The sequence below is a fragment of the Eurosta solidaginis genome, chromosome 5 (assembly GCF_040869045.1).
Source record: "Eurosta solidaginis isolate ZX-2024a chromosome 5, ASM4086904v1, whole genome shotgun sequence".
NCBI lineage: Eukaryota > Metazoa > Arthropoda > Insecta > Diptera > Tephritidae > Eurosta > Eurosta solidaginis.
Window position 1 is genome coordinate 224,531,112 of NC_090323.1, and position 14,465 is coordinate 224,545,576.

Genomic DNA, 14,465 nt, shown 5'->3' on the forward strand with positions numbered 1-14,465 from the left:
ACAGAGCTTTATATCAATGGTATTTCATTTCCCAAGTGGATTTACAAAAATAAATAGGAAAAAATTCAAATTTTAAAAAATGGGGGTGGCACCGGCCCTTTTATGTTTCGGGGGCCATAACTCGAAGAAAAATTAGTTCAGAATAGAACCATATGTACATACACTATGGAGCAAAAGTGAACACTTAAGAATCAATTTTGCAGGTTATGTCATACACAAAACGTAGTGTTATAATATGACAGAAATCAACCAGGTTATTAGCATTGCCATTGTTTCTGGAGCAAAAATTAATTAATAAACAAAAACAACAACAAATGCATTTAACACAATTCGTCTTTAAGTAAGGATAGGTATAGTGTTCACTTTTGCACTCATTCAAATTTGTTGCACTTGGATAAAGTAGGAGCGGCGTTAAATACCGTTATTCGGTATTTTACTAAGATAAGGGATTGACTTGGTATTTGCTATTCCAGCTATGATCAGTTTGTCCTAGTTCGCTGTGAAAAGTGGAAATATTAACCTTTATTTACAAAATGAAGCCGCGTAACAACAAAATGATTGCGGAGGTAGAAAAGCTGCTTCAACTGGGCAAGTCTACACGGGAAGTCGCAAAGAAACCTAAACTCTCCCAATCACAAGTGATGAAAGTGAAGAAATCTAAAAATTAGGCCACTCAGTATTGCAAAAATGGCCGATCAAAGAAGATAAAGAGTAACGAAGCGAAGCTTCTGGCACGTTTCTTAATGACCGGGAAAGCAAAAACAACAAAAGAGGCAGTGCAAAGTATTAATTGTGAAGCCAGTGTGTGGACTGTCCGGCGTGCGGGTAAAGGAGTTGGTTGCTTTCCTGCAAAAAATGCCCAACAAGCCTAAGCTTTCAGCAAAAAACCGATAAGCTCGGATAGCGTTTGCAGCACGTCATAAAAATTGGACTATTAATAACTGGATACGCGTTCTATGGTCAGATGAATGCGTCTCCACTCATTAATAGTCCAATTTTTATGACGTGCTGCAAACGCTATCCGAGCTTATCGGTTTTTTGCTGAAAGCTTAGGCTTCTTGGGCATTTTTTGCAGGAAAACAACCAACTCCTTTAAGCGCACGCCGGACATTCCACACACTCGCTTCACAATTAATACTTTGCACTGCCTCTTTTGTTGTTTTTGCTTTTCCGGTCATTAAGAACGTGCCAGAAGCTTCGCTTCGCTACTCTTTATCTACTTTGATCGACCATTTTTGCAATACTAAGTGGCCAAATTTTTAAATTTCTTCACTTTCATCACTTGTGATTGGGAGAGTTTAGGATGCATCTCTATAACTTGGTTTTCAACTCTTCTAAAGAGCAAGGTATAGGCAACACTTTCTGGTATAAAAACTTACTGCAAGATGTCAGAATTAATTTATATTATGGAAGTTCAGGGTTTTGTGCTTAATATTGGGAACTTTGCAGTAGTAAATGTAAGCTAAGGATCGTTATCAGCTTTTTTCATTTTACTTTCTTCATATTAGTTCATTTGATGTTTTTTGACAATTCCCATACAAAATTGGAGAATCTTGCAATCCATTTTGGAGTAGCTTCCTGGAGAGTCTTGAAACTTGGAACACACATCGGTACCCGACCTCAATTTAATACGAGGGAAAAAAAACTTTGCCAGGTGGTGCTGGGATAGTGAAAATTCTAAAAAAATGTCCGAACTTGTTTATTTTGCTTTCGAGTTTCAAGAACCTTCCCGATAACCCAGTGAGCTGAGAGTTTGAACCTAGCTTCGGGCTTTATTACGTTGTAATATTTATGATAAAAAAGAGTTTGACAGATGGGACAGGGATCGGGATATTTATAAAGTCCAATTACAACATGTGCAATCTTGTGTCCGCTATTTGAGTAACTTTCTGTAGAGCTAGATTCTTGAAACTAAGAACATACTCAGAATGCCATGACCATACAACATCAGGAAAAAAGTTTTCGCTAGGTGGTCCAGGGATCGTGAAAATTAAAAAAACTCTTCCGATCTTGAGAGCTTTGGTTTCGAGTTTTAGACCTAGTTTACATCTTCATTTTCGTACTTAGCTCTTAATCGTTAATTAAATAACAAGTTTTCTCTTCGATAATCGGTAATTATGAAGAAAAAGTTGAGAGGCCTATTTTTTTTTTTTTTTTTTTATAGAGAAAATACCACCTCTATAATATAATCTTTAATTAAATACAAATGTAAGGCGCGATAACCTCCAAAGAGATTTTAGGCCGAGCTTCTCTCCAATTTGCGTCGTGCTCCTTTTTTAATTTTCCCTGAAAATTGACGGGCAAGGCAGATGAATTTTCACTGAAAAGCTTTTCGTGGCAGAAATAAACTCGGAGTGCTTGCCAAACACTGCCGAGGGACGACCCCGCTTAGAAAAATTTTCTTCTTATTAAAAAAACTTGTTTCTAAAATTTTGATGTTGTTTTGCCCCGGGCGTGAACCCAGGATCTTCGGTGTGGTAGGCGGAGCACCACGGCGGCGGCCACGGAAGCACGAAATAAAAGTGAAACGTGAACATTTGACAGATAATAATCTAGTTCCTAGGGTTGGAACATATGTAAACGCGTAGATTATCTATTGAGAGTTTGTTGTAGATTAGTACAAACGCAGTCCTAAGGAACTTCCCGATAACCCAGAGATGTGAAACTTTGAACGAAACTTCGGGCTTAATTATTTTGTAATATTTAGGATAAAAGAGAGTTTTCCAGATAGGATAGGGACCGAAATATTTAGAGGTATTAAAAATTCAATTTTGAATTCTGGAATCTAGCAATCGATTTGAGGTGGAAACATGAAACCTTACATCAGGTCACCTTGACACTACACCAAAAGGAGAATATAAAAAGAAGATAAAAAATTTTAAATTACCACCTTTATATAAATGGCTCAGGAAAAACAATACATGTTGCGTAGAGAAGTCGAGGCCTACATTTGACTTGAAAAAGCTATGTACTAAAATCTAGACATTTTGTATGTTTATTTTCCGTTTTGGTCGCAGTGGAATTAGCTATTTGTACTAAAATTGTTTTTTTATAATAGCTGTATTTCGTTGCAAAATATTACAATTAAAACACTAGCTAGCTTACCGAATTGCACGGAAAGCAACAATAAAAAGTAATCGAGTTGAGTTGGCTAAGCGCTTTTAGTTGAAACCGCTTAGGTAATTGTCGACCTGATTGATAGTGTTGTATAGTGTTGCATATTCAAAAATAGGGCACTATTGTGAACGAGCGAATGAAATGAACATACGAATGTGCAGGTAAACAAAAATAACAAAATAACAGTGTGGCGGCAGGGTGACATACATACAAACAAACACACGCATTTCATGTATTTTGTTTTTGTAATTCTCTGGTTGAGTGTCAAACACATACTGCGCTAGAAGTAGAAATGTCATAGCAGCTAAAAAAAGTAACAATTAGCTGATAAACTTCCACCATCTGTATGGTTTTGGCAATAATGAAACTGTTTAGCTAGTTAAAGCGTTTTTTTCAAGCTCGCTTGAAAAAAAACACTTAATATAATTCAAACTTATCAACTGTTTTTGAACTTTAAATATAGCTGTATTTCGTTGCAAAATATTACAATTAAAACACTAGCTAGCTTACCGAATTGCACGGAAAGCAACAATAAAAAGTAATCGAGTTGAGTTGGCTAAGCGCTTTCAGTTGAAACCGCTTAGGTAATTGTCGACCTGATTGATAGTGTTGTATAGTGTTGCATATTCAAAAATAGGGCACTATTGTGAACGAGCCAATGAAATGAACATACGAATGTGCAGATAAAAAAAAATAACAAAAGAACAGCGTGGCGGCAGGGTGTCATACATACAAACAAACACACGCATTTCATGTATTTTGTTTTTGTAATTCTCTAGTTGCGTGTCAAAAACATACTGCGCTAGAAGTAGAAATGTCAAAGCAGCTAAAAAAGTAACCATCTGTATGGTTTTGCCATAATGAAACTGTTTAGCTAGTTGAAGCGTTTTTTTCAAGCTCGCTTGCAAAAAAAAACACCTTATATATAAATGTGGGGTTTCTTAAAATTAGCACAGCATCGCACACCTATGTAGATACAACTAAACGGCGATCAACTTAAAAAAAAAACATTACTCTAAGCTAAAACGTCACTGTTTGCTCCATATGCGCTAAATGAACTACTAACTACCGGTAGGTCGTGGTGATACTATTGCAACGATTATAAGATGTTTAAGAGTTAGATCATTTTATATTGACTGCTGAGTGGAATATCATCCTATCCTAGCTGATGTTAAACTGAACAACAGAGTCGGCAGCGGAATATTCTCATATAAGCTCAATCTTAGCGAGAGCTTACGGTTACCCGACCACTGCAGTGTTTTTCAGGCTGAACTTATAGTTATCTGGAAGCAGCCCTCTATCTTGCTAACCTGCAGGTGACCAATTCTATTTCAATTTTGTCGGACAGCCAAGCTGCCATAAAATCCCTGCAATGCAGTAACACCTCGTCACTAGTGGCGTTGAAGTGCAGAGAAACTCTCAACAAGTTAGCTGATAAATGCAACCTGAGCATTATATGCGTTCCTGGCCAGGATAAGCTAGCTAGGGAAGGCACCAATCTGGGCCAGCCCTCCTCTAAACACCTGCAAGCACTGCTTGCGATCTCTATTCACGGATCAAGCAGCCGCCAGATGGGCTGGATGAAAAGAGATCGTAATCGGTGATACTGTTAAACCGTATCTCTATAAGCACACTAGTGGGCCTTCTTACAGGTCACTGTCTCAACAAATTTCAAGATCCTTGGGAGTAGGTACAGCTGTCAGTAAATAGTTTAGCTTTTAGCAGTGCTTCGCCCCATCCAATGGAGGGTCTAACGCGAGTCCAAGGAAACTTGCTGTTTCAACAGGGCTGGAACATAATGAGAGGGGTGTTAGAGGCGTTGGACCCACATTACAATTAAAGAGATGGTTGGTGTCATGTGGGGATACATTCAAGCAGGGCATACATTTTGTATGTCGGGGTTGTTTCTGGATAGGTAAGAGTTTAACCTGTTACAGTATGCAGATCGAAGTTGAGCTAGAGTGACTCGCGTTTCCCTGGGGAGTGTGCGTTCCTCTTCCGCAAGTTTTAGGTACTGTTCTTTGAGTACTGGATTCACCGGGCAATTCCTGGCATAAAGGTCCAACGCCTGTTTGTGGAGTTCACTGAGGACCTGCTTGTGTTTTTTGGTTTCATATGGCTGAGTTCTCAGGTGCCGTATTTCCTCATAATGCTTACGGAGATAACTCCTTAAGCCCCTGGGTGGTGTTGGCTCATCAATCAGATGTCTGTTGGGATGCCCAGGTTTCAGGGTATTCAACAGAAACTGTTTGGCTAGCATCTCATTTCTCTCTCTGATGGAGAGTATTCTCGCGCATTATGTAGAAAGTGTTCATAAGAAGACAGCCCGTGGCGGTTCTGAGAGCAATATTTTGGCAGCCTGTAGCTTCTTCCAGTGATTAGTTTTTAGGCTTGGCGACCATATAGGGGACGCGTAGCATGCAATCGGCTGGCCAATTGCTTTGTAAGTGGTAATGAGCGTTTCTTTGTCTTTTTCCCAAGTACTGCCAGCAATAGATTTGAGGATTTTATTACGGCTCTGGATTTTCGGTACAATTGCGGTTGCATGCTCACCAAAATTTAGATCCTGATCATACATGGTAAATTTCAATTAGAATTAGCAATTGGTTTATATTCTCTAATTCATTAAACAATTAGAAATGGTTCACCTAATTCCCATTAGATAATTGAAATTTTTATTCTAATGGTAAATCTAATTGCAACTAGTTGTCATTAGCAATAAAAATGGTTTACCTTTACAATTAGAAATCTAATTGACTTCTGCTAATGCAATTAGATATTCAATTAGCTCGAATTAGAATCTAATAAAGGTAAACCAATTTTTTTTGCTAATGGCAACTAATTGCAATTAGATTTACCATTAGAATAAAAATTTCAATTATCTAATGGGAATTAGGTGAACCATTTCTAATTGTTTAATGAATTAGAGAATTTCGCAAATGAAGGTTAATTAGCAATCATTAGCATTATCTAATCATTACTTAACATCTATGATCCTGATCAAACGTCACACCCAAGATTTTGGGGTGTAGGACAGTCGGTAGCGTAGAGCAATCGACGCGGAGGTTCAAAATAGTCAACCTATGATACTTGCTGCTTCTAGATCCCGCAGTGCTACTCGTAATGGTTGGACTCTTAGCCTTGCGAGCGCAGATCACGAGTACAAGACGTGCTTGATCATTTCTTCCTCTAACCCGCTCATCCTACTTCTGCTATAACAGCAAGGCCTAATTTAAAAGCATATGACGCCAGAAGCCAGTGTTCAGTTAGAATACCCATCATAAGCCTACTGTCCCCTCTGTTCAATGATAAGAGTTACTTTGTTAATGTAAGGTTGTAAGACCTGCACATGATCTTCGACTCTTTACAGCCCCGCGCTTAGTTCACGCCTTTCCCGCTTGGTCGATAATGTGCAGCTCTCACCTTCTTTTAATTTCGCTCAATCTGATTGGAACGTCTACGATACAAGCTTTAGAGATCCGCTCTTTTTTTTCGTTCTCATGTATTCCCATATGCCTTGGGATCCAATATAAGTATACGTATTTTCTCCCTATCCCGTTTTATAACACATTTTTAGATGTTGTGCTATGAGAGATTATATCCTAAATGTCTGCTTGGCTGTCAATGTAAAAATTGACGGGGCAGGCAGCATTTCCCATTGTTTCGATGTGAAAATACCCCTCCCTGCATTGTGTCCCTGTCCACCGATGTGGCGTCCTCATATAGCCTCACCACGAAGTAATCTTCCTGCAATTAAGCATGCAACATATCCATCTGGTTGGGGGTGGACAGAACGAAAGCCCCGGCAATGTCTAAGAAGATTGCCAATAAGTACTTCTTGTATTTCAAGGCTTTTTCTATGTTTATAACCACCCTATCATAGGGTCCCTATGCATTGCCGTGTCTACTGACTTGACTTTGGTGTACGCATGTTGTGTCTTGGAGAACAGTTTTTCATCCATATGGACACACATCCATCAGCCTCTCAAAGGTTTTGAGCAGAAATGAAGTTAAACTAATGGGTCTGTTCGTGAACGTGCAAGTTGCGGAGATTGCGTCATATTTCGTCATATCTCCTACGTTCATGTTCACAAAGAAGTGTATATAATACTGTGACGAATATTAGCATCACTAAGTGATACTAGCATCACTAAGCTAATACTAAGCAGCTACGCTTATGTACGTAAACAAATAAATCATCATTTACATACATACTTACAAGGCAACGAAGAGATACAAACACATGTAATCATCAGCCGAAGTAGTACTCACGCATACACACGCATATGGCTACAAACTACAATGTATATGGCGGTAGCCAAGCATGAAGTTCGCGAAATTACTATACCTTAGGAGAAATGGGTGAACGAGGAAACCGAGAGTATAAAAACAGTTTTGATTTAAGCACGCTATTGGTTGTGAAGTATAAGTGTTATTGTGAAGTACGCTGAAAGTAGTATAATAAAGACCATTTTGCATTATTGAATATTGGAGTTATTTATTCAACCCTTTAGCGATTCGTACGTTAGCAGGTTTGGAATGGGCGGAATTCCCCGAAATCCGTTACAGTACTTAAGTTAATCCACATTAAAGCAACAAAATCTCATATTTTAGAATGTTTTATTATACTTTGAATTCCGCTATGTTTAAAATGATAGTAAGTGGGAAAATTTTTACGTTTTGTATATTTAGCTCTTCACCGACTGTTATTAGGTGATACGCCACCTAATAAGGTGCTTGAGATCAAAGGTGAAGCATTGTCGAGCTTATTAGTAATTGGCAGAGATGAAGGTATGGTTCTTTATTCACCACCTTTCAATTCATCCGATAAGAAGGCGTGCTATGAAATTGTGCTTCAACGTCACGTCAATGACTCCGCTAACACTTGTTTTAGTTTATATCGATCGCCATCACAACGGGACGCTGAAGATCGATTTAATGCATTCGTACATCGATTACCTGTATTTGTCTCAATTGTAAAGGAGGTAATTTAACATGCATAGTACGCATTTGATTTGATTAAAATTTGATATTAACATTCTCTTTTATTTCTTGCAGTTCTATAATGTAAATGGCATACAAAAGGTATGTGATGCTTTAACAGAAAATCCCGCATGGTCATTAGCTCATTTGGTCGCCTATTTTAACTTGGTCGATTACATAAGTAATCCTAAAGTGTTGGAGTTTATCGATTATGCTGATCATGTACATCTAATGTCACCATTTCAGGTATATATAAAAATATTTCTTCACCTTTTTACATTATCATATGTCTATACTCACTCATGGATAGACTTTGGACTAAACAACAAAAAATTCACTTTATTCATCAAGATAGTCTCCATTGAGAAAGATATAATCAGTCCAACGCTTTTTTAACATTTAAATACCTTTTTCCCACGATTTGGCAACGCCTTCAAAAAACGCATCAGTTTCGACAATCACTTCTTCATCTGACCCAAATCTTTTTCCATGGAGCTCGTTGTTGAGATTTTTTTAATAAATAAATATCGCTGGGAACCAGACCAATCCACAAAACAGCAATTCGAACTTCAATTTACACAATTTTCCATTGTTACGAAAGACTTGGGTGACGGTGCATTGGTTTGGTGAAAGAGCAAACGCCGCAACCATTGGAAAATAGCTTTCCCATACCCAAGCATTCGTACACAAAAAATATTATGCACAGGTTCTTTGGTATCTTTACGATGTCAGCAATCGCACTCAAGAAGAAACTGCCTTATTTGGACGAGCAGAGCTTGTTGCATAATCGGTGTCTGTACGACCGCGTTTAAATTGAGCATTCCACTAACAAATACCTGACTTTAGCGGAGCAGCTTTCGAAACTCCGTTGCATTCAAGTGGAATGGGTTATCTACTTCTCTAAGAAGGCATCTGTCCACTGGCGATGGACTTAATAATTCTTCATCTTGTGATAAAACGTACGCCAAGTACTCAAATGCCATTTGATTTATAAATAAAGCAACTTTTCGTGTTTGAAAGTATTTAATTAAAGTTCCGATTTTCTTTTTTAACTAAAATAGTCAGAAATATTAATTTCGTGATTTTTAAAGCAGCCAATTTACTTGCCGTTTATTTAACAACACAGCTGATCGTCGATAAAAAAATATCGATACAAAATAGTTACTGAATAACGAAAACGTTATAGGTATCGATTCGCAAATAAAACGATGGCAAATGTTGTTAAAAAAGTTAGTGATTCCACTACAGGTCTCCATAGATCTGCTATATTTATTGTAAGTTGCCCTTATAAATAAGAAGCGATCATATATGTTCTTATTTCCAGCTTGCAATAAAAAGTGGAAACATCGAAATGGTCAAGGCATTACTACCGCTTTGTAAAATGGAGCATTTAGATAACAATAGCAATTCCGTTTACCATTACGCTGCTAGTACAACAAAGGAAATTATAAACGTAAGTAAAATTTTGTTGACTATGTATACGTGTGCAATTAAGTTCCTGGAATCGAGTTATAATTTAAAAACTGCCACCACTTTTTCATTCGTCTTCATCTGTCTAATAGGGAGGATCTTCCTTTTAGTTAAAGTTCAAAGTTGAAGTAGATAGCAACAAAGTCAACAGTAAGTGGAAAGAGGTGTTTTAGAGAGGCTGCGGGCATGTTTTTTCGCACTTGCCAAGGATGTCTGGATCTTGCAACACGACAATGCACCAGCCCATTCCTTGTCCGTTGTGCAAGAACGTACCCCAACATTGCCTTATTTTCTTGTTTTTTGTTGACAAATTCCCGGTTACAAATCAATTTCAATGAAATTAGTCATACACCTTCTTCTCACCACGCGTAGTGTCTAAATTTTGTGCATTTTATCTTTACAAGTTACAAAGATGTCACGGTATATGTGCCTACAACACAAATTTTTGTAGGCGTGATTGTCCTCGGATTTTTGAAGTTTTTGCTGGAGCAGAGCAACTTTGAATTAGGGCCTCCGCACAAAAATTTCGTAACTTTATATATAACCCTACTGAAGATATCGCTAGTAAAAGAAGATGAAAACCAATTTTTTTTAAGTAGGCGGGACCATGTCCATTTCTCAAAATTTTCATGTTTATTGAGTTAGCTCCATGTGCTCAACTTCCATGTCAAATTTGAAGATAATAACTCAATTTGGTATCGGAATATCGAAGAAATTTATTTATAGGAAATATTTGATACGTAAAAAGTGGGCGTGGTTATATATCGATTACGACCATTTTTAGTTCGCTTCCCACGGCAGCCGGTTCCATGTACCGGAGCGACTTGGGATTTTTTTTTCCGACCAAGGACTGTCATTTCAGTGTAACCCCATTTAATTTGTTGCGTCCTTCCCGCCATTTTTAGTTCGATCCTTACTCGTGGCCAGAATAAATAGTATCAAAAAATTTGGCTTCAGTGCGACATGAGAAACTATCTCTTCATAGGATTTCAGAATCACTGTTACAGTATGCCAGAAGTCATATTCCAACTCGAGGTCTTATTATTTGAAAGAATTTTTATATCGTTAGCTTACTTAACAACAGATTTTCCGAAACTTCGTTTTCCACAGATTTTGGTATGATATATTCAAACACACACCCCAGTGTATTGAATGTGAAAATAAAATGTTTTTTGCTTCTCTTGTAAAATTTTAATTTTGTTGGTTAGGGGCCTTGCATGGTTCAACTATATGGTTGGCTCATCTCTACAGCAACAACATACCTTTGTGCAGATTGTTAAAATCTGCGTGTTGGTGTTAGGCGAATGAAATGGAGAGAAAACCTAAAACTTTTCAATTCTTGTGTGTTGTGGGAAAATAATGCGCCAAATTAGATACATTCACTAAAAAAATAACTTAAAGTGATGTGAAGCTATTTTTTTTATAAAAAAAGGACGTGTGGCACTCGGGGGTCTGCCGCGGTAAAGCTATTGCATATTATATTTCACTTTAACTTTACCTTTATTTTTAACTTTAACTTTAACTTTCACCTTAACTTTAACTTTAACATTCACTTTAACTTTAACTTTCACTTTAACTTTAACATTCACTTTAACTTAAACTTCCACTTTAACTTTAACTTTATGTTTATCTTTAACTTTCACTTTAACTTTAACATTCACTTTAACTTTAACCTTAACTTTAACTTTAACTTTGTAATAGACCGCATAGACAAACTCCGACTCGTGCGTACTGAGTTGGCCAAGAACATACAAAACGCTTTTGAGAAATCAGCTCAACGCTACAACCTCCGAAGCAGAGTAAAACCATTCAGGGTAGGTGAAAATGTATATCGGCGCAATTTCGTTCTGAGCGACAAAGCGAATAAGTTTAACGCCAAGCTAGCACCCGTTTTTGTAAAAGCTACAGTTTTCGCCACAAAAGGAAACTCCATGTATCAATTGCAAGACATACATGGTAAGATAGGGTGGTACCACGGAAAAGATATTAAGGAATGCAAGGGTTAAAACACAAGTTACCGTCAGATAATGTCCTATAAAACAACTAAAAAAGGACAAACCTATATAAATATCTATCTCCATCCCTATTTAATTATCTCCGTTTCGCATCACGCCACCTTTTTTTTACTTGTTTTTCCGTGCCTATTGATAAATCATTCAAGGTTCGAATCGAGCTCAAGGCCAGAACAATAATTTTATTCTAATGATAATTATTGTTATTTTTTAATTTTTCTAAATTTGAAAAATTGTATTTTGTTTTTGGAATAGTAAGTAGAAAATTTTTCAGACAACCTGCCATAGCTGCGCAGATATATCCATTTCGAAGGGTGCTAAGCCTTCATCATCAGTACGCTTTAGGCATGCTGCGCTAACCATTTAGCTATACAGCGGTGGTTAGCAATACAGCGGTGGTTAGCTAAATGGTTAGCGCATCATGCCTAAAGCGTACTGATGATGAAGGCTTAGCACCCTTCGAAATGGATCTATTTGCGCAGCTATGGCAGGTTAGTAAGTAGAAAATTTTTCAGACAACCTGCCATAGCTGCGCACATACAATTTTTCAAATTTAGAAAAATTATTGTTCTGGCCTTGAGCTCGATTCGAACCTTGAATTATTTCCAATTGCCATTAACGGGACTATTTTTCAAATGTTTTCCACTTTTCTACTACCGCAATATAGCAATTTTGTAGATTGTTAATTTGAATTATCACATACCTAGTAGGCTTGTTATTCAAAAGTCGTTCCGATTCCATGCCGTTCCTATAGATGTTCGGACTTAAACATAATAGTAAAAATAGTACCTTTTTTTCTTTAGTACTAAATTTAGTATGAAATCAAATTCTGATCTTTTTCTTTTTAATTGATTAGTCTTTTATTAAATAAAACATGAATTGTTAAGTTTGTAAGAATGGTCTGAAATTCGTTGTTGGTGTTGCTTTACATTGGGACATCTCATTAACATCTGAGAAGTCATGGTTGGGTGGGTTAAGAGCGGTAAGTAATTGGTAGGAGAACCGCTAAGCAAAAGACAAAGTGTTGTGTCGCTTTCTAAAAAGGTTAATCAACAATCATATTGAGTGATGAGGTAAGAAATTCCTTAACCCTTACGTGTGCGTAAATTTTTTCTTGTTAGGCCTTGGGTTTGTTGTTGTTGTTGCTGTAGCAATGCTCGCCCCACCTAATAGCCGCGACCGATCACAAATTGTCATCAATATCCTCTAACGGGAGTCCAAGGAAACTTGCCGTTTCAACAGGGGTGGACCATAAGGAAAGGGGTGTTAGAGGCGTTGGTTCCACATTACAAATAAAGAGATGGTTGGTGTGATGTGGGGACACATTGCAAGCGGGGCATACATTTTGTATGTCGGGGTTGATTCTGGATAGGTAAGAGTATAACCTGTTACAGTATCCAGAACGAAGTTGAGCAAGAGTGACACGCGTTTCCCTGGGGAGTATGCGTTCCTCTTCCGCGAGTTCTGGATATTTTTCTTCAAGTACTGGATTCACCGGGCAATTCCCGACATAAAGGTCCGACGCCTGTCTATGGAGTTCACCAAGGACCTGCTTGTGTTTTTTCGCTTCATACGGCTGGGTTCTCAGGTGCCGTATTTCCTCGAAATGCTTACGGAGATGACTCCTTAGGCCCCTAGGCGGTGCTGGTTCGTCAATCAGATGTCTGTTGGGATGCCCAGGTTTCTGGGTATTCAACAGAAACTGTTTGGTCAGCATCTCATTTCTCTCCCTGATGGGGAGTATTCTCGCCTCATTATGCAGATGGTGCTCTGGGGACATAAGAAGACAGCCCGTGGTGATTCTGAGAGCATGTTTTTTGGCAGGCCTGTAGTTTCTTGGGTTTGTCGTAACTGGTGGTTTGGTCGGTCGTTTGGTCAACGAACCCACATAAGTGGCTGAAGCTCCGGGACAGCTAGACGCACACGGGCAGACACCGATCATCTTCTTCGTGCCACCAGGTAAACTTGGTACAACTGCGAAACAATTGTCAACCCAGAGTAAGTATGCTTGTCAAAGGTTCCATAACAACTTTCACTTTAACTTTAACTTTATTTTTAACTTTAACTTTCACTTTAACTTTAACATTCACTTTAACTTTAACTTTCGCTTTAACTTTAACTTTATTTTTAACTTTAACTTTATGATAGAGATCCAATTTTATGTATTTGGCCTGTTGCTAACACCGAACTTTTTCGAACCTTTTTTGACAAATATCCGTTACAGTTTTTTTTTTGATTTAGTCGCCAAGCCCGCGATAAAATCTATGCAATAGCTTAAAATTTACCACCACGACAAAAAAGAATTGTCAATGTGTTGGTTACATTTTGCGTTTGCCATCTCCTTTTGACAACCCTATACCATTGACAAGAAAAAAATAAAATCAGCTGATGAGATGAGCCAACCATTTAATTGAGCCATGGGCCTTTGTAAATTAAGCTAACGATATGTAAAATAAATAAAAACAAAAATAATTTTTGTTGTTATATCGGCCTACTGATTTGTAAGATCGCGTGTTCGACACTATGACATCATTGCATTGAACAAGTCCAATTTTCACATCGTTTCTGCAACAGATGTCGCAGCGCTGTGTAAATCAATTGACAAGAAACAGGATAGAAGTAGGAGTAATTAAGGCAAACAAACAACCGCTGTGATAGCTGAATGGTTATAGCAGCGGCGCCTAAACGTTGCCGATGAAGGAATTTATCAGTTCCCGAAATGGATCTATACAACGAGCTTTGGCAGTTGTCTAAATTTTTCTTTCTTCTATTCTAATTTAAAAAGATTTTTCATTTAAGAAAAAAAATGTCATAACAATAATAATGATAAAATAATAATGATAAAATAATTATTGTTAGGCCTTGAGCTCGATTCGAACCCGC

At 37.7% G+C, this 14,465-nt stretch overlaps 1 protein-coding gene across 2 annotated transcripts in view; it reads left to right on the forward strand.

Moving 5' to 3' along the window:
• Positions 1-14,465, forward strand: part of iPLA2-VIA (calcium-independent phospholipase A2 VIA) — a 62,997-nt gene that overhangs the window by 18,474 nt on the left and 30,058 nt on the right. For both annotated transcript variants that reach the window (XM_067788558.1, XM_067788559.1), the window contains exons 2-4: positions 7,810-8,102; positions 8,176-8,346; positions 9,425-9,553. In XM_067788558.1, the coding sequence (XP_067644659.1) occupies positions 7,810-8,102; positions 8,176-8,346; positions 9,425-9,553 (593 nt within the window). The remainder of the gene's footprint in view (positions 1-7,809; positions 8,103-8,175; positions 8,347-9,424; positions 9,554-14,465) is intronic.